Source organism: Felis catus, chromosome C1 (assembly GCF_018350175.1).
Source record: "Felis catus isolate Fca126 chromosome C1, F.catus_Fca126_mat1.0, whole genome shotgun sequence".
NCBI lineage: Eukaryota > Metazoa > Chordata > Mammalia > Carnivora > Felidae > Felis > Felis catus.
The window spans coordinates 11,383,615-11,402,596 of record NC_058375.1 but is presented as its reverse complement, the minus strand read 5'-3'; the positions used below and the strand labels follow the sequence as shown (position 1 = coordinate 11,402,596).

Here is an 18,982-nt window from a genome sequence, read left to right as displayed (position 1 = left end):
GCGGCCTGAGGCAAATCTCTTTCTGCCAAGAGAGGGAAGAAATAAAGGGCAGAGGAGGGGAAGGGCTTCTCTCTGGAGGCTCCCAGGTGCCCTGCGGTCGGTCTTCTCCGGAAAGGACCCCCAGCTCACCCATACAGCAGGGCGTGGTCCAAGTGCTCGCACAGGCGCTGCAGGACCTTGTCGTGGTTCCGGATGGCAGGCGTCTCGTCCTCGCAGGCGGCAAAGTAGCTCTGCAACTGACAGGTGAACAGAGCGGCCCGGAGTGAGAAACAGATAAAGAGGGGGGCTGTAGCAGAGGGCAAGGGGAACCAGTCCCAGGGCACCTGGCTGGCTCGGTGGGTAGGGCGAGCGATGCGTGATCTCGGGGTTGTGGGTTCAAGCCCCACGTTGGGTTTGCAGACCACTTAAAAATAAAATCTTAAAAGAGGGGCGCCTGGGTGGCTCAGTCGGTTGAGTGTCCGACTCTTGATTTCGGCTCAGGTCCTGATCTCAGGGTTTGTGAGCTCGAGCCCTGAGTGGGCTCTGTGCTGATTCTGTCTCTCTCTGCCCCTCCCTGACTCACGCTCACTCTCTCCCTCTCAAGATAAATATTTTTAAAAAATAACAAAAGAAAAAAACAAGTCCAGTGATGTATCCGTGGTGACCAAGAGACAAGTCTACCTCGAACCGCCTGCACCGGCTGCTTACCCAGCATCCAGAGGGCAAAGGCTGTATCCTCGGGGCCCAGTCCCAAGAGGGCCTCAGCTAGTGCTTTGCACAATGCCAGCTGGATGCTGGGAGGGGTCCACAGCCTGGGTGTAGGTCTCACGTGGTACCAGGCTTCGAGTCAGGGCCACAGCGCCACACCACTCCAGGGGCCCTACGTGCAGCCTTATCTATATAAACGCCACCCACTCCCGGAGTTGTGTGACACGGTGGCCCTTCTCTGGTGGCCTCCTTGCTGGAGGCTGACCTGGGACACAGATTTGCCCGAGGAGACAGACTAGGTTGGATACGGGTCGGGGTATCATGTCAAGCCCTGCTCCAAGAAGGACACCTGTTTCCGGGCTGGCGGGTGGGGGCAGGCGGGGAGACGAACCGCAGCAGTAAGCAAAGGCCAACGGAGGGGAGGGAGGCTCTCTCCGCCAAGAAAGCCCCGATCCTTGAACTGGATCCTCTGAAACCACCGTGAGGAGGCAAGGAAAGCCCTAGGAGACAGGTCTTTCCACCAACTTTCTTCCAGCCATACTCTGGTCTGCTGTTGCCCTTCTGATGGCCAGACCGGGGGGCAGGGGGTGGGGGTGCAGACACACAAAAAGAACACTCATCTCAGGTTTGGGCCCTTGGCACTGGACAAACGTGTTCTCAAGTGTTTTCTGGACGCAGTGGTAGAGACAGCAGCAGCAGCAGCAGCAGCAAGAGACATCAACCACACCAAGGAGCACGCGCTCTTGGCGAGAGGCCAACCATTCAGCACCCACAACAAAAATAGCCTCTCTTTCCTGTGGCCCAGGGTGAGTCCAGCGGCCCTGCTGGCCCGGGATAGACCCCAGTCCTGTGGGGCCACCCTCTCTCCTGAGAGACAGGCACCACAGTCCCGGGAGGAAGGTTTCCAGAACTGAAAGGAAAAGGGCGGCGAGCTTGTGCAAGCTGCCCAGTTCCCTCCCAGCAACGGCTGGGGCTTGCCTTGCTCACTTCGGGACAGGGAACCATACCGGGCTCCAGACTTTCCTTTTTCTTTCTTTTTTTCAACACCCGAGCAAATCTGAGATCAGAGAGTCTTTGGCAGATGTTAGAGCTGGCAGGATCTTTCGAGATCTAGTGAACTCCCTTACCGAGGACGCAAAATGAACGTTTATTCATTTTCTTGATTATAAGAGTAGCCACAACTGGGGCGCCTGGGTGGCTTAGTCAGTTGAGCATCCGACTTCGGCTCAGGTCATGATCTTATGGTTCATAAGGTCGAGCCCGGCGTCAGGCTCTGTGCTGACAGCTCAGATCCCAGAGCTTGCTTCAGATTCTGTCTCCCTCTCTCTCTGCCCCTCCCTTCCTTGTGCTCTCTCCTCCGTCTCAAAAATAAATAAACATTAAAAAAAAAAACTAAAAAAAGAAAAGTAGCCACACCTACCATAACACTCAAGAGACGTGGAAAAGCTTTAACATTTTTTGTTTATTTTTATCTCTTTATTTATTTTTAATGTTTTATTTATTTTTGAGAGAGAGAGACAGAGCGTGAGAGGGGTTGGGGCAGAGAGAGAGGGAGACACAGAATCCGAAGCAGGCTCCAGGCTCCGAGATGTCAGCACAGAGCCCGACGCGGGACTCGAACTCACCAACCGTGAGATTATGACCTGAGCCGAAGTCGGATGCTTAACCGACTGAGCTACCCAGGCGTCCCTGTTTTGTTTATTTTTAAACAGAGAAGGTGGTTGAAACCAGTGGAGGTTAAGACCCTCACTGTGATTTTTAGCTAAGGGAGAGAGCCAGAGCTGGAACTCAGACTCCCTTTTCAGGTCAAGAGACTTTTGAAACAATTATTCCGAAAACAACACTGGCTCCCCATAAAAATTCCAGCAACACGGAGTGTGTATGAAGTATAAAGACCACCTGGGCCCCCGTTCCCCACTGTCAACAGCTTGCGCGTGTGTCCTCCCAGCATGCCGCCTGCATACACAGACTTAAAAATTAAGAGAGCGAAAGAGGGTCATGCTACACTCATTGTTCCGAAACGTGCTTTTTCTCAACAACGTACGAAGCATCTATCTGCGCACCATTCCATACAGAGCGGCTGCCTTTTTCCAGAGCCACCCTGCATTCTGAAAGAGGACGCTGTTAGCTAAATGGCTGCTGTCTCCCGTTCTCTGAAGCCACATGTGACGTGCATCTGTGGATCCCTGGATCCGTGCATGTGAGCATCCGTGGATCTCTGTGTGGCTATTTCTGTGCGGTGTGTGCTCACAGCCGAACTGCAGACCTTTTAAAACGACTGATGTGTGCTCTCACCGTGCGGGCTAACCCTGGATACAATTAGTCTAATTCTTGCCAGTCCAACTGCTGAAAGACAGTACCTAATTGTTGTTTTGGGGTTGGTTTTTTTTGAAGTTTTTTTTAAGCAATCTCTATGCCCAACGTGGGGCTGGAATTCACAAGCCCGAGGTCAAGAGTCGTGCACTCCTCCGACTGAGCCGGCCAGCCGCCCGGGTACCTGCTTGCTCTAAATTGGATTTCTTCCCACACTAGTGCAGCTGACCACCCTTATTAGCCGTGCCCCGTCCCTATTTCTTCTCCTGTGAGCCGCCTATTTGAACCGCTGCTCAGTCTTGTCTGTTTCTCTTTCTCCTGCTGGTCTGTCGCAGCTCTCTGCCGGTGAAGGATTTAGTCCTGTGCGTTGCTTTGAATTATTATTTTTGCCCAGGGTCAAATGACCTTTAAATTTTGCTTATGGTGGGTTTTTTTATCCTATTGAGAAACTTTTATGTTTTCCGAGCCAACTCGGTCAATCTTTTTCTTGACGGTCTCCCGTTTTTCCCAGTCTGGTATTACAAAAGTATTTTTATCCTTCTATAGTTTTGGTTTCTTCTTCTTCTTTCTTTTCTTTTTATTATTATTTTTTTAATGTTTAAACCTTTACTTTATACATGGCATGAGGTAAGAACTGAGCCTTATTACTTTCTGGATGGAAAACTCATTTTCCACATTATTAGTGGTCCCATCCTGATTTGGGCTTTCATATGCCACCTTTCTAGATTATTTTAACTGGGCCATTGCCTGCCCCTGGGCCAGTCTCCGATTTCAGTTTATTTATTTTGAGGGAGAAAGAGAGTAAGGGAGGGACAGAGAGCCAGGGAGAGAGAGAATCCCAAGCAGGCTCTGCACTGTCAGTGCAGAGCCCAAAGCGGGGCTTGAACTCACAAACTGTGAGATCATGACCTGAGCCGAAATCCAGACTCGGACGCTTAACCCACTCAGCCACTCAGGCACCCCCAGCCTCTGATTTTTAATTATTTTCACTTTGTTTGTCATTTTGCTACGGGCAGAACAAATCCACCCCCCCCCCCCGACTATTCTTTTCCAAAACGGTTTGACTATTCTGGCACATTCGTTTAGATTCAAATTTCAATTCAACTACCTTTGGGGCTTGGAGTAGAATTATACTGAATCTTGGGATTATCTGGGGGGGAGACGGTATCTTTGCGACACTAAGTCTTGCCATCTGGGGCCGTGGAACTTTCCCCCAGTCATGCAGGTCTCCTCTTACATCCTCCGGTAAGTGTCAGAGCTTTGGTTAGGTAAGTCTCGCACATTTACTGCCAAGTGGGTTACACACATACACATATATTATGAGTTAGGGAACATTCTGCCAACCGGGAAACAACTTCTACATGAAGTACAACAGAAAGGGCGCGTAACGCGGCGCCGAAGGGTGGGCGCTCTGGGCAGGAAGCAGGGGTCCAAAGCTTGGCTCTGCTGCTATGGAGCGGCGAACTGCTTGGCAAACGGCTCAACCGTCTAACCTCTCATTTTTTTCCTCTGGGTGGCTCAGTGGGTTAAGCGTCCGACTTCGGCTCAGGTCATGATCTCACCGCTCGTGGGTTCGAGCCCCGCCTCAGGCTCTATGCTGACAGCCCGGAGCCTGGAGCCTCCCTCGGATTCTGGGTCTCCCCCTCTCTCTGCTCCTCCCCCGCTCGTGCTCTCTCTCTCTCTCTCTCTCTCTCTCTCAAAAATAAATGTTAAAAAAAATTTTTTTAAACTCTCTTTTTCTCATCTGTAAAATGGGAGAGAGCTGAGCTGTTCAGTATAGCAGCTGCTAGCTCCATGGGACTACATTGAATTGGTTAAAATTAGACACAAGTAACAATTCAGTTCTTCAGTGACACTGGCCACATTTCACACGCTCAACAGCCTGTGTGAGCAGTCAGGGGTTACTGACAGTGCAGGTACAGAACATCTGCCTCCTTGCAAAAGTTCCATCGGACGGTGCTAGTTTGGAGGATTGAATGATGCAAAGCATGCAAAGGGCTTACCATCCATAGATCCTGGTAAGTAGCAACTGCTCGGTAAACATGAGCCACTCTTATTAAGAGCAATGAACCCGTATTCTTAAACCCGTAACAAACCGCTCAGCTAAACCTAACAGCAGGTACAAATGAGACACAATGAAGCGCTCTGCTCTCCAGAACTACCATTCCCTTCACTGGTTCACCAGCAGGGGGTTCCGAAGCCTACCCTTTAACCACTCTTTTTGTTCTTGTCTTTTTAACGTTTTATTTATTTTTGAGCGAGAGGGCACAAGGTGGGGGGGGGGGCAGAGAGAGACGGAGACGGAGGGTCCAAAGAGGGCTCCGCGCTGATAGCCGCGAGCCCGGCGTGGGGCTCGGACTCACGAACCGTGAGATCGTGACCTGAGCCGAAGTCGGACACTCAACCGACTGAGCCACCCAGGTGTCCCTTAACCGCTCTTTTCACAGCATCTTTTGCAGCAGGTTAATAAAGATGTCCCGTGATCTCAGGGGACAAGGTGTTCTCGAATCGACGCTGCAGCCCAGCATGGTTCCTGAGAGGAGCAGGAAGAAAGGGACAGTCTGTGAACCAGTGACGGGAGGACTTTAGGAGCTGTGCCCACAGCTTGACCTCATGCTTTGGGAGTTGGTCAGCAAAGCACGACGCGAAGGTAAACGGCGGAGGTGTTCTCCCTTCACCGTGGAGAGGTCGCAGCCGGTAGCCACTCACTACGCCGGTAACATCAGCAGGCTCTGGAAGAGCTGGGGAGTGGGAGGGGAGCAAACATCACACAAACGAGGGCGCTAGGGCAACAGAATTTAGGGAATGAGGATAAGGAACACAAGTCAGCCTGGAAGCACAGTCACCAACTGTGTTCCAAACTACTCTTCGGTTCCATGCAATACACCTGCTGCTGGGACTGATGCGGCTCTGTTCAGAGCCACCGTTTACTGAGCGTGCTTATTACGTGCACTAGGAAGGGGAGGGGTGGATGTCCAGGGGCAGACAACTGGGATTGGAATGTGGGTTCTGCTCCTCACTCACTGTGTGACCTTGGGCAAGTGACCTCCCCTCTCTAAAACTCAGGGTCCTCCAGAACAGATGAACATAAGGGAAGGGAAGCAAAAATAATCTAAAAACAGGGAGGGGGACAAAACAGAAGAGACTCATAAATACGGAGAACAAACAGAGGGTTCCTGGAGGGCTTGTGGGAGGGGGGATGGGCTAAATGGGGAAGGGGCACGAAGGAATCTACTCCTGAAATCACTGTTGCCCTATATGCGAACTAATTTGGATGTAAATTGAACAAATAAATTTTTTTTTCAAATTAAAAACTCAAGTGTCCTCATCTGTGAAATGGACTTAGTAATCCTCCCTATAGGTTGCTGTAGGGGTTTAGATAATATGGACGCTGTCTTTATCAAAGTGACGATGACATACTTTACAAACACTATCTAATTTAGTCATTACAGCGGCTCCATAAAGTAGGTCACAGAGCTAGTAAGTGGCAGAGCCAGACTCTCGATCCAGGTCTTTCCATCTACCCTGGGCTCAAGATCCCTGAATGAATAATGTATATAAAATGTTATGCTCTGATCTAATATGCTGCAGGAGAATGCAAGAAAGAGAAACGCGGTCTCTCTTTTTCAGGCCACAGAACTAAAAAGCAATTCTTCTTGGAAGACGAACCACGGAGAAATGGCAGGGCAGCATGTTTAAGAAATCTTGCCTATTCTTCTCGCCATCTTTTCGCCCCACACCGGCATCTCCCCAGGAGTGAGGAAGTGTATCATTTGGCTAACCCGCCACCGTTGCCCCGGGGGGGAGTGAGAAAGGGTCGGGTTCGAGATCTATTGTGAAGGCGGTGCCCCAAGGATTTACTGATGGATTAGATACGGGGTATGAGAGAAAGGAAGGCGCCAGGATGATTCTAAGGGTTTTGGTCTGAGCAACTGAATGGTGACGCCGTTTCCAGGTCAGGCGGAACAGTGCTGTGGACACGGTAAGCTCGAAGCACCTATCAGATATCTAGGTGGTGATGTCAAGGAGACAGGTGTATAAATGGGTCTGGAGCTCAGGGAGTGGTATTTCAAGCCGTGGGATGGACGAGGTCACCCTGGGAGTGCAGGAGGACCAGCACTGAGCACTGAGCCGGGGCCCTCCAATGGGAGACCAGGGGTTCTCGCCCGACCTGCACAACAAAACCACTAGGGGAAGGCGGGTGAATCCTAATGTCCAGGCGCCTTCCCAGATCAATTAAAGCAGAAACTCTGGAGGTGGAGCCCAGGAACCAGTATTTTTAAAACGCTCCCCAGGTTATTCTAATGCCCAGCCTGGGCTGAGGGGCACTGCTTTAGACTGAGAAGGTACATACAGCCAATGAGGCAGGTCGAAAATCTGGACAGTGTGCGCTCCAGAAGCCAAGCGAAGAAAGTTTCCAAAAGGAGGGAATGATCCCTTCATCAGGGTCATAGTCCCACAAAAAGGGAGGTGCTGGGAAACCCAGCGAAGGCGATATGAGAGAAGGGATGGGGACAAAAGCCCGAGAGAAGTCGTCCAGGAGAGGTCAAGTTTACTTGGATCCCGTTTCCGGCAAAGGAGGCATTTTTAAAATGACATTGATGAGGCAATTAGAGCTTAAGAACTTCATAGTTATTTGATGATATTATGGAAAACTTATTAAAATTTTTAAGGAGTGATAGCGGTATCAGGTTATGTAAGAAAAGGATCCTTACCTTTGAGCAATGTTTACTGAAAAATTTACGGATGTCTGGATCAGGCAGGGCGCCTGGGTGGCTCAGTAAGTTGAGTGTCTGACTCTTGGCTTTGGCTCAGGTCATGATCTCACCGTTCGTGAGATCGAGCCCCACGCCGGGCTTTGCACTGAGAGCGCGGAGCCTGCGTGGGATTCTCTCTCTCTCTGCCCCTCCTCTGCTCGTCGCGTGCTCTCTCTCAGAGTAAATAAAAATAAACAAAAATAACAGAGGAGTACGCTGTCACAAAATAGCCCATGAGATGATAAGCGCTGTCCACGGACTTCAGCATACCATACTGCCGAGTCTGGGTTCGAAGAAAGAGGGGAAGAGAAAGGAGGAAGGGAGGGAGGAGAGGAGCCAATAATACAGAAAACTCCTTTGACCAGTTTTGCCGAAAGAGTGGCAAAGAAATGGAGGTGGAGTAAAGGAGTCGAGTCCTTGAACAGGAAAGACAGGATGGCACCCACCACCCCAGGGGAGGGTGGTGCTGATGGGAAGCCAGACGCAGTGGGCAGGTGTGCTTGAAGGCGGCAGGACGAACCGTTCTCATCAAAGGGAAACATCAAAAATAAGCAAGGTCAGCTGAGAACGAAGAGAGGGACTAAGATTTAAAGTCATTTTTTTAAAGCCACGGTCTCCCTAAAGTCCTTTAAGTCAGGCATGTTCCCAGACCACGCCCTGGATTCCCTGCTTCTGATTCTGGGGGTGTGCGCAGGCCCGGGGAGCGCTGGGCTCAGCCCAGCCACTCTCTCAAAGCCAGGAGGACAGTGCTCCCTGCGGAGCACCCTGGGAAGACCGGCCATCACGAGGCCGTGCCAGACCCCGTGGCTGCTGGGAAATGTGGGTGGCACACTCCAGCAGGCCAAGAAATGCCTGACTCGGGGCATTTTAATTCGGGTTAGTCCCACTCTCTGCTCTGCGTGGCAGCCGGCTCTCTTTGTCTCCTCCCTCTCTTATAGACACACAACTGAGAAACAATTTCTAGTTCTGTGGTTGGCACCAAGAAACCCTTCCAGAACTGGTTCCTAATAGGTTAACTCAAAGGTAGCCATGAAAGATTACAAATGACCAAAGGAAAATAAGACGGTTACAGGTGCCTTTCTCTCTCTGTCAGTCCACACCAAGGTGGCTGAGATGCCCCGGAGCAAACAGATGGGAGGTCTGGAATCTGACTGCTACCTGCTCACAGGCTGTACGGGGCAGGGCAGCGGGAGGGCTGTGGGAGGGTCCCCATCCCCTATTTACAGAGCTGGATAAGAATCCCTGCCCCAACAAGGGTAGGAGAGTCCACAAGGTGGGACGGACACAGGGCTGTGAACGTGTCTTTGGGAACTGCCTGACCACGCGGGGCTCCCTGCCGGGCCCGCTCCCTCCCTGCTTAGCACACAGAGCACAGGAGAATCTGGTTCCTCTGCTCCCCAGGCAACAGCAGCCGCCCTGTGGGCTCCATGGAGACCAGGTATATTTAGACCACAGAATGTTTAGAACAGCCTCGGCAGTCCAGGAGGTGGAAATCCAAAAGCAGGAAAATCCCACGGAGCGAAGCGTGGACGGATACCTGACTTCAACTCACCTCTTTTATAAATGAAATCCATGACGGCCCTGGTTACATGAGCTCGACTCAAACTCTGAGCCCCCTGAGCTGCAGGGCCACCTGATCCCTGAGCTGCCTCTCACCTGATGCTGCTGCGGGTGCGCTTTGGGCGAGGGACGAGTCTTAAGGAAAACGAGAGGGCACTGCCTGCCTCGCCTTTGGAATTCTATTTACAGTGTGACCACTGCCGGGTCAAAGTGGCCCTGTGGCCCTCTCAGACACCGGCTTTTCTTTCCAAGGCAGAAACTCAGAGGAAAGGCCGAGGTCAAGCCATGTGCTACCGCTTATTACCCACCTTTGGCGCTGGGGTGCCCCTAAGCCTTGATGCCTGAACTCCCCCGGGAGAGGGACCCCACGAGGGTTCATCCCCAGCAGAGACCACTGGAGAAGAGGTGGTGGGGTTAGAACCACCCAATGCCCCCCGGGGAGCCCACCAAAAGTGTCCCACACTGGTCTCGCATGAGCATTTTGCACTGGCTGCAGGCACAGACTCATGGATTTGAAGAGAAGGCTCATCCTGCATTCCCTCAAAAATAAACCAGCAAACACGCAAACAAGGCAGGCAAACTGGAGTCTTGTAAGTCTCAGCAAAACTTCTTAAGAATAATAATGCCCGATCCAAGGAATGGAAGGCCAGGGCCGACAGCTTTCCTGTGCGGAATCTCCACTGGAGTCTAAGACAAGGCTGGTCCTGGCCAGGCTGAAGAATTTTGGAACCCAAGGGTGCAAGCACCCGTAGAAATCACCTGGTTACACGGCAGAGTTTCCTGGGGGCTTCCATGGTTGAGGGGGGGGGGGGCTGGTCCGAGTGAGGCTGTCGGTGAATCAAAGTTTGACTACCATACACGCGGAAGATCAGAAGAATCGTCTCTCAGCCAGAATCCTCGTTCTGTCGGCAGGGAGATCGGGGCCCAGGGAGGCGAAGACACTTCCTGCCCCTCCAGGCCAGGTGAGCTCAGACACCCCGGTAGTAGCTGTTCCTGGAGCCCCTTCTGCTTCCCTCCCACCTGAGGATAAAGCGACACTCGGGGGTACCTGCCCGAACCATCTGGAAGCGTTCATCCCAATGTCCTACTGAGGGCAGGGCAGTAAGGGGCCCGGGGCCATTCCCAGGGCTCTGCAGAATGGGAGTTAGGGGTCTGGGGACAAGGTCAGGAAGGTCTTAAGTGCCTCCCTCCTAGACAACATGAGTGTGTGAACAGAGGCTCTGGCCCGCCGCGTGTCGAACACTCCACCAACCCCAGGCAACCGCAGAGCTTCTGATTCACTCTCCTGATTTTAAAATCCCTAACCTGAGATCCCACCCCACCTTAGCCTGAAAAATACTTCATTCCCAATGACCGTCAATTACAATTAGATTATAGAACCAGAGAACCGGCAAATGCTACGTAAGGAGCCAGAGATCCTGCAGTTCAGAAATGATCAGCCTGATTTCTTGGGGGGCATGAAAAACACTGTCCTTCTGCCAATGCCCCTGCCCAGGAAGAGCTTGTGCCCGGGCTGGGTGCCATCCTAGGACTGACTGGCCCCACACGGAGGGTCACCACGAAGGGTGTGCTGTTTGTTTGCCACGAGCGTGCACTGTTTCTTGAGCAAGATGAGTGAAATCAATGCTTCTTAACCATTTATTTGCTACTAAATACGCCCAATTATACCGCTTCCTTTCCCACTACCCAAGTCGCTGCTCATTAGCCCCTTTGCTGGAGAGTTGGCCAGCTCTCTGCTTTATTGGCAGCTCATGGAAAGATATGCAGGGGGAAAAAGCTAAAAAAAGCAGGTACTTGAATTATCTGCGGATTCCTTTTTTTTTTTTTTTTTTTTTTTTTTTTACTGCTTTCTTTGGGGTGTTGAAACAGTGATAACAGAAGGCGACTGGCCTTGTTAGGCACAGATCTTTTGGGTAATTTGATGAAATATGGTTTCCAAAAGAAGGTAAATGCTTCTCTTTCCTGGGGGAGGAGTGTCCGAGCCCCCAGGTACTACAATTGTTCTGCCTCTCAACACCGCACCGGGCGCGACTGCTTGTGGCGGGTGGGACTGAGGACTCCTTTCAAAGTAGGGACCGAAATGGAAGGAGTCTCTGCTAAGAGGTCGCTAGGCAAACACCACAGATCTAGAAGCCAACCAATGACCAGAAAGATCACGCGGCACACACTTTGACCACTAGGATGGAGGCGGGACCTGTGTTCTCAGGGCTCCACGGTCAGGTCAGGGTCGTCAGGGCACTGACGTGTGGCACACTGGCAGGAAGAAGGGAGTTTCTCAAAGCCTCCGTTCAGTTAGTCTTTCAAAGCCTGGGAGCGCCCCCTGGTCCCGCATTCATCTTTCACTTCCCCTTTCCTCTGCTGTACCTGCAACATGACCTTACGAACGCGTCCCTCACCCGACAACCATTTTGTTGCTACGGAAAATGGCACCAAGTCACTGTCGAAATCAAAACACGAGGTTTTGAGGACACCGGGGGGACCCGTGCCTCCATCCCATGGTCCAGGCAATACAGTCAGAGACGAGGGGCTGGAAACGTCAATACAGGATTAAGAGGGATGACAACAACTCCATGGACGACAAATCTGTAATGGCTATTAAAGGGCAGCCATTGTGATTTGTTGACCGGCTGTCTTCTCTTCTACAGTGGCAGCCCCAGGGAGCAGGGGCTTGGTGGGTTCTCGTCACTGCCGGATCCTAGTGACTGGAAGAGCACCCAGCACGTCACGGTCACTCAGCAATTATTTGTTCAACGGACACGTGCTCTGAAGGAGGACTGAGAGGGTGGCTTGATCATCTGTTATAGTTTCAAGACGGACATCATGGGGATGGAAAAGGCCCAGAGAAAAGAAAAGAGCAACAAACAGAAACATGGTTCGAACCCAGCTCTGCTCTTTATGAGCCTCACAAGCCTGGCAAGTTCCTTCTCGACACCTCATCTCCCACAGGTATGAGATAGGGCCCGTGGCCTATCCTGCAAGTTTGTCGTGAGCCTGGCTGAGGAAATGCGTGTAACCGGCAGGTGCTGAAGAAACTCAATGGAGGGACTCCTCTGGGATCATTACCCCGCTGCCTCCTATACACCTGGGCATTTCGTGCCTCGGCAGTCTGTGACACCCAAAATAAAGAACCTGGGGAGAAAGCGTGAGCAGAGGTTGACTACTTACTTAAGGTTGGAGATTTTTGTGGATTTCAAGTCTACGTTAGTCCCTTTCTCGTTCTCATAGGTTACCAGGTTTCTCAGAATCTCTGAGTCCCAACTCTTTAAGACAGCGAATCATGGGAGAGAAGTGTTTCTAGGAAACTAATACTTCCTTCCTTATGTATTTCTTTTTTTTTTTTTTTAACATTTATTTTTGAGAGAGAGAGACAGAGCATGAGGGGGAGAGGGACAGAGAGAGAGGGAGACACAGAATCCGAAGCAGGCTCCAGGCTCTGAGCTGTCCACACAGAGCCCGACACGGGGCTCAAACTCACAAACCGTGAGGTCATGACCTGAGCTGAAGTCAGACGCTCAACCGACTGAGCCACCCAGGCACCCCACCTTATGTATTTCTATAATGCTTGTAAAGCATTCAAGAAAAGGGGGGAAAGATACATTACAAACACATAAAATAGGGAAGAATGGGTACGTGGCAGGGCCAGCTGCTCTGCTAGCAAGACAGAGCGGGCCTCCTCGGGACCCTGGATAACCACAATAACCAATAGACCAACAACATGAGCTTTCAGACAGGGGACTGAGCTCCAGACAAAGGGACTCTCCCACAAATGGTCCTTGTCCTCCTGCCTCCAGGGGAAGTTCTAGGATGTTCACACCTTAAGCGAGCAGCAATACGGAGGACAGGGCTGGAAAGGAAAGTTCCCCCAAACCAACGGGCCCCTCTGCCTCGTTCAGACTCCCACGGAGGAGAGCCAGGGGCCCGGACACGGTTGCTCTACACTGCTAGGTACTTCCAGGTCCCAACCTCAGACACCCGCTTCGTGGTTTCTCAGCAAGCCCCCCCACACCACCCCGGAGAAGAGCCCCATTGCTTTCCTTGGACCTAAGAGCACCGCCAGCTTCAGTGGCATCAGCCTCCTGCCATGGTGGTGAATCCTGATGCTCGAGGTGAGCACCAAGGACTCGAGGGGGAGATCGACCCACCCCAGAGCCCCACGGTACCTACAAGTGGCAGCCTTTTTCCTGCGGCATCCATGCTCTAAATACCGCCCCTTGCCTTCCACGTTCAAACCTGTCTTGACCGCTCCACGTTGGTTTTCAGACCAAACGTTTCTGCTGGCTAGCAGCAGGTTTTCAGTTTTGCTGGCAATTTCTCCTCACACTGGGCTCCAGCTGGATGAGCTCCGAGGGGGACCCGCAGGAGTCACCACCCCTCCAGCTGAACTCCAGAGTGTTAGCCGTACCACAGAGTGACAACACAGCCACTGCTGTAGCCCCCCAACTCAACAGGGGGCCGGCTGCTGCCACATGGCCACCTGGCTTCTGTCCAACCCCGGGTGCAGGTGAGTTTCTGCCCGGCCTCCAATCATCCAACGGGGCTTTCAGTCTGGATGGGCCTCACGCTAGAGCCAAGAGCCAAGAGCCAAAAGCCACGGAGAAAGAGAGGGCCCGGGGTGTTCTTTGATGGGATGGAGAGATCCACAATGTCACAAGACTTCAAACAGAAACTTAATGTTAGAGATGCATTTTGTAGAAGGAAAACCATATCTTAAAACTGAAAAGAAAAAAAAAAAAAACAATGAAAAGAAAGGGGGGGCACCTGGGTGGCTCAGTCAGTTGGGTGTCCCACTTCGGCTCAGGTCATGATCTTGTGGTTGGTGGGTTTGAGCCCCACATCTGGCTCTCTGCTGTCAATGCAGGGCCTGCTTTGGATCCTGTTTCCCTCTCTCTCTGCCCCTCCCCCATTTGTTCTCTCTCTCTCTCTCAAAAACAAATAAATATAAACAAACAAAAAAAAAAAAACTGGATGGGCAAAGGGGCACCTGGCTAGCTCAGTCAAAAGACCATGCAACTCTTGATCTTGGGGTGGTGAGTTCGAGCCCCGTGTTGGGTGTAGAGATTACTCAAATAAAAAAAAAAAAAAACAAAACACTGGATGGGCGGGGCTCAGAAAAGGCCGTCCCAGCATCTAGTGCTGGGTCTGGGTGGGGTCACTCAAAGGGTCGGGTGCATGCTTCTGTGGTTCCTGCTTGGGGGCCTGCGGGTCCCTCCCTGGATAGCCTCCGTCCTGGGAGAGAGGAAAGGAGCCCAGAACAGCTACTGCCAACATCAGGACACACGCAGGGGAAGAGGCAGGCGAAGCAGCCCGACCCCGAGCACTTCAGTTTATAAAATGTGTGTGTGGATACTATTTTATTTAGATCTCTGCCCCAGCGACTCAGGTCACTGGGGATTTTCAGAACCCTTCAGATTTTTAAACTCTTAAGAGTTTTTCCACGAAGCCTGAGAGAACAAAACTATTGATTGAAACCCAATGGTCAGTATACCTCCCACATGTATCTAAATACAAGGACCTCTCTAGAAATCAGCTGCCCTAGCTAATTTTTAACGTGCTGGCACATCTAACCCATTTGAAGCGGGGGGGAAACTGGGGAGAAAAAGCCCACCACCCTCGCCAGCCTTTCAGCTGCACCCGGGCTAGGCCCCGGGCTGGGAGACCCCTGCTCGCGGTGCCCGACCAGAAACACAACCTCACTCGGGACCTAAATCGGAGGGACAGCGTGTGTGCCCAAACTGAGGTGGGCGGGAGACCTATGTGGTCCCAGATGAGGGAAAGTTGGGATCGCCCAGGAGTGTTCATTCCCTGGAAGGTTACTTTGTTAAAGTCCATTTATTCACCCTGTTTAAGGAAAGCAGAATTGAGGCTGAGGAGACAGAGAACGGGGGCCACTTACTTTTTCTTTTACATATTTCTGAGCTCTTTGTGTGTTTTAAAAGTTTATTTAGTTTGAGAGAGAGTGCAAGCAGGGGAAGCGCAGAGAGAGCGAGAGAATCCCAAGCAGGCTCTGTGCTCTCAGTGCAGGGCCCCACATGGGGCTCGATCCCACGAACCGAAAGATCATGACCTGGGCTGAAATCCAGATGCTTAACCAACTGAGCCAACCAGGGACCCCTCTTTTTGTGCTTATTAAAAACAACTGTTCGGGGCGCCTGGGTGGCGCAGTCGGTTAAGCGTCCGACTTCAGCCAGGTCACGATCTCGCGGTCCGTGAGTTCGAGCCCCACATCAGGCTCTGGGCTGATGGCTCGGAGCCTGGAGCCTGTTTCCGATTCTGTGTCTCCCTCTCTCTTTGCCCCTCCCCCGTTCATGCTCTGTCTCTCTCTGTCCCAAAAATAAATAAAAAACGTTGAAAAAAACAAAAAAAAAAAAAACCAACAACTGTTCATTTTCTTAGAATGCTCTCTCATTCTCTTACCCTAGTCAGTGTCCCTTATTGGATGCGACATCACCTCCTTAGGTCAGTCTTCTCCGGTCACCTCCTCTACGGCAAATTCCACTGCCAATTCTGTATCCTGCCCAATGCCTTCAGACCACTAATCACGACCTGGAATCCTCTTTGCAATGGTTTGTCTATTGAATCATCAACTTGCCTCTCTCGGAGAAGTATCCACTCCATGGATCTTGTCTGCCTTGCTCCCTGCTACCCTCCTAGGGCCTGGGACCCTGGGGACTTCTGGGGGACACCCAGTAAATATTTTTGAAAAACCAAATACATGGACACATGTTGGGATCTACGAATGTCCATACTCATTCCACGGGCCTGGTGTAACACACAGAAACACAGTTACAATCGAGATCTGATTAACTGTAGGGCCGGTCCCACCGATTGCTCCAAAAGCGACCCCTAGCCTACCCTGAGGAAGGCTTTCTACGTGCGCACGCACACAGCCTGCTCTGGCAAATAAAGGTTTATCGAGCTACTCTCATATACGGACGGATTGTCTGTGGTTGCTTTTGAACTACAAGGGCAGCGCTGAGTAGTTGCAACAAAGACCACGTGGGCTGAAAATATTTACTACCTGGCATTTTATGAAAAAGTTTGACACACCCCGGGCGGGAAGAAACAGAAGCGTAGTCCGAGACTCTGACGGCAAATCCCACGGGAGCGAACTGCAGCGCTCACATAGACACCTGCTAGTGGTAAGGGTAGCTAATATTTTAGGTAGGCCTTGTCATGAGCCATGTATTGTGCTCAGTGATTGAAGTGTATTATCTCCTGTGATTTAATTCTCATGACAACACTCTGGGGGAGTCCTGACTGCTGAGGCTCCTGGAGGTCTGATAATTTGCCAGGGTCAAGGAGGTCAGTGCCAAAGCCAGAACTCAAACCCAGACCAACCAACGCACAGACTGTTGGGGGACAGAGGCTGCTTCTCACTCACGCTGCACATGTACGCATCAGACACTCAGGCTTCTCAAAAACAAAACAAAACTCTCATGGAAACCACTGCCTTCCCTCCCCTGGAGTAGATGCTATCTAGTAGAACCACATGCCAATTCAAAATGCCAACTCTGTCTTTGACTCGGACATCTCTCCATTAACGAATCAGCAACTGCAGGCTTTATTATCTGCACTGGGGATGTTTCTGCCTTCTCTCCCTTTCCAGAACATGTGGAGCTTGCTTTTCATTGTTACTATTTTCCTTTAACTGCGCCGTTAAACTCTGGAATTCTCTCTAACCCCCAGAAACCCTGCCTTCATATCAAAACACAGGTTCCCCTGGATCCAGGCAGGATAACAGCTATGTCACTGTCAGTATGACAGTGCATATTCTTGACCATGAAACCTAGGTGTCAGAAGAACTGAACTCGACAATACTGCTTGGGGACAGTGGCTACACCTGGAGGTGTAGCTTCTGGGAGGGGAAAAAGGGGGGCGGGGCTTCTGGATGATGGTTATACTCTGTTTCTCGATCTAGGTGCTGCATATGTGGATATGTTCACGTTGTGAGAACTCATTCAGATGCACCCTTAGGAGTGTAAGTACATGCTATTTTCTGTAGGTATGCTCTATTTCGATAAAAAGTTCTACAATGCCCTCTGCAAACATAGTAATACACAACGGATCTTTTTTGCAGAAATACACATCTCATTTGTTTCATGCAACATCCTTATAAAAGGATCAGCAAGCCCATTTTGCGGGACCTTTGGGAGGTGCTGAGGTCACGAGCCCTCACGCAGGGGATTAATGCCCTAATAACAGAGACCCAGCTCCCTTCGGCTTCCCCCACGTGGGGACACAGGGAGAAGTGAGCACCCCGCGATTGGAAGGGGGCCCTCACCAGAACGCAGCCACGTTTTCAGGCTTCCAGCATCCGGAACTGTGACAAAGAAATTTCTGTTGTCTATAAGCCACCCAGTCTATGGTAATTTGCTATAGCAGCCCAAACAGGCTAAGACAGCTTACTAAGACTGGCTTGAGCGCCCTGCTAACCACTCTGTAGATACGCTCTCATTCTATAGATATTCTCGTCACAACAACCCTAACTTTATCCCTGCTTTATAGATGAGAAAAATGAGGCATGGAGAGGTCAAGGAACATACCTAAGGTTAGACGGTTACTCATAGGCAGGCCAGGGGTTCAACCCAGACAGCCCCACTCCAGAACCCACGTTCTTAACTGTGATGCTAGTCACGCCTTTGGTTGGCTTTCCAGTTTCTAGTGTGGGTCTTCCATCTTCGGGCATGCGTCACGGCTCAATAAAACGCGCTCGTCCAACGCGTACAGGAACAAGAATCTCAACAAGTGCACCCACCTCCTTCATGGACGGCAGCCTGATTCACAGAGTGAATCTCCATGCCACACAAGTGACAGGGTCCATGCCGGCCCCCTTTCTACCCAGGACTTCCCCCATTCGTTTGTTGGAAATCCAGAGACCGAGCGCTTGGCCCACCAGAAGCCACAGAGGCCCAGATTAGGTTAGAAACCCCAAAGGTCGGGGCGCCGGGTGGCCCAGTTGGTTGAGCTTCCGGCTTCTGCTCAGGTCACGAGCTCCCGGTCTGTGAGTTGGAGCCCCATGTCGGGGCTCTGTGCTGACAGCTCGGAGCCTGGAGCCTGCTTTGGATTCTGTATCACCCTCTCTCTCTGACCCTCCCCCGTTCATGCTCTGTCTCTCAAATAAATACACATTAAAAAAAATTTTTTTTTTCAAAAAAAAAAAAAGAAACCCCAAAGGTCTTCCTTTGTCTTCCGTGACGAAAGATCTATCGCTTTTTAATAAAGTATTTGCTTACCCCGCACTCTTGGAGTAAGCGAAAACTATACCCCGACTGCATTAGCAAAGCTCGGGCAAAGTAAATGTAACTTCTGTTGGATGTCTGCAATGTTCCCTTCAGTTGTGCTTTTAGAGGAACATTTCAGTGAGAGCACTTTGGATCCACTTTTCTTTTAAGCCACATCGATCTCCACGAAAGGTAAAATTGCTTACCTATGTTACTTTTGAGGAATTTAAGTGTCCTTTATGGGGGGGGGGGAGCTATTTAAATACAATCGTTGATTTCATCAATTGTCTTCATTTTGGTTTGTTGAACTAAAATAATCTGATGAACGAACCTTTCCTCCCCCCAACCCCCCAAATCATTCCTAGTTTCCGAGACTATCAGGTGAGCCAGGAACTCAAATTAGGGGGAAAAAAATCCAACCACCTTCTTCGAATGACTGTCAAT

General features: G+C 51.0%; 1 protein-coding gene and 1 long non-coding RNA gene across 3 annotated transcripts in view; one reads left to right on the top strand and one right to left on the bottom strand.

The window, feature by feature from the left end:
* PLEKHM2 (pleckstrin homology and RUN domain containing M2) overlaps window positions 1–18,982 on the bottom strand; it is a 35,679-nt gene that overhangs the window by 15,232 nt on the left and 1,465 nt on the right. For both annotated transcript variants that reach the window (XM_023258162.2, XM_023258163.2), the window contains exon 2: window positions 130–236. In XM_023258162.2, coding sequence (XP_023113930.2) covers window positions 130–236 — 107 coding nt within the window. The remainder of the gene's footprint in view (window positions 1–129; window positions 237–18,982) is intronic.
* On the top strand, window positions 8,078–12,463 carry LOC109502106. Its single transcript, XR_002160494.2, has 2 exons — window positions 8,078–10,279; window positions 11,963–12,463. It is a non-coding gene; the product is annotated as an uncharacterized LOC109502106 (long non-coding RNA).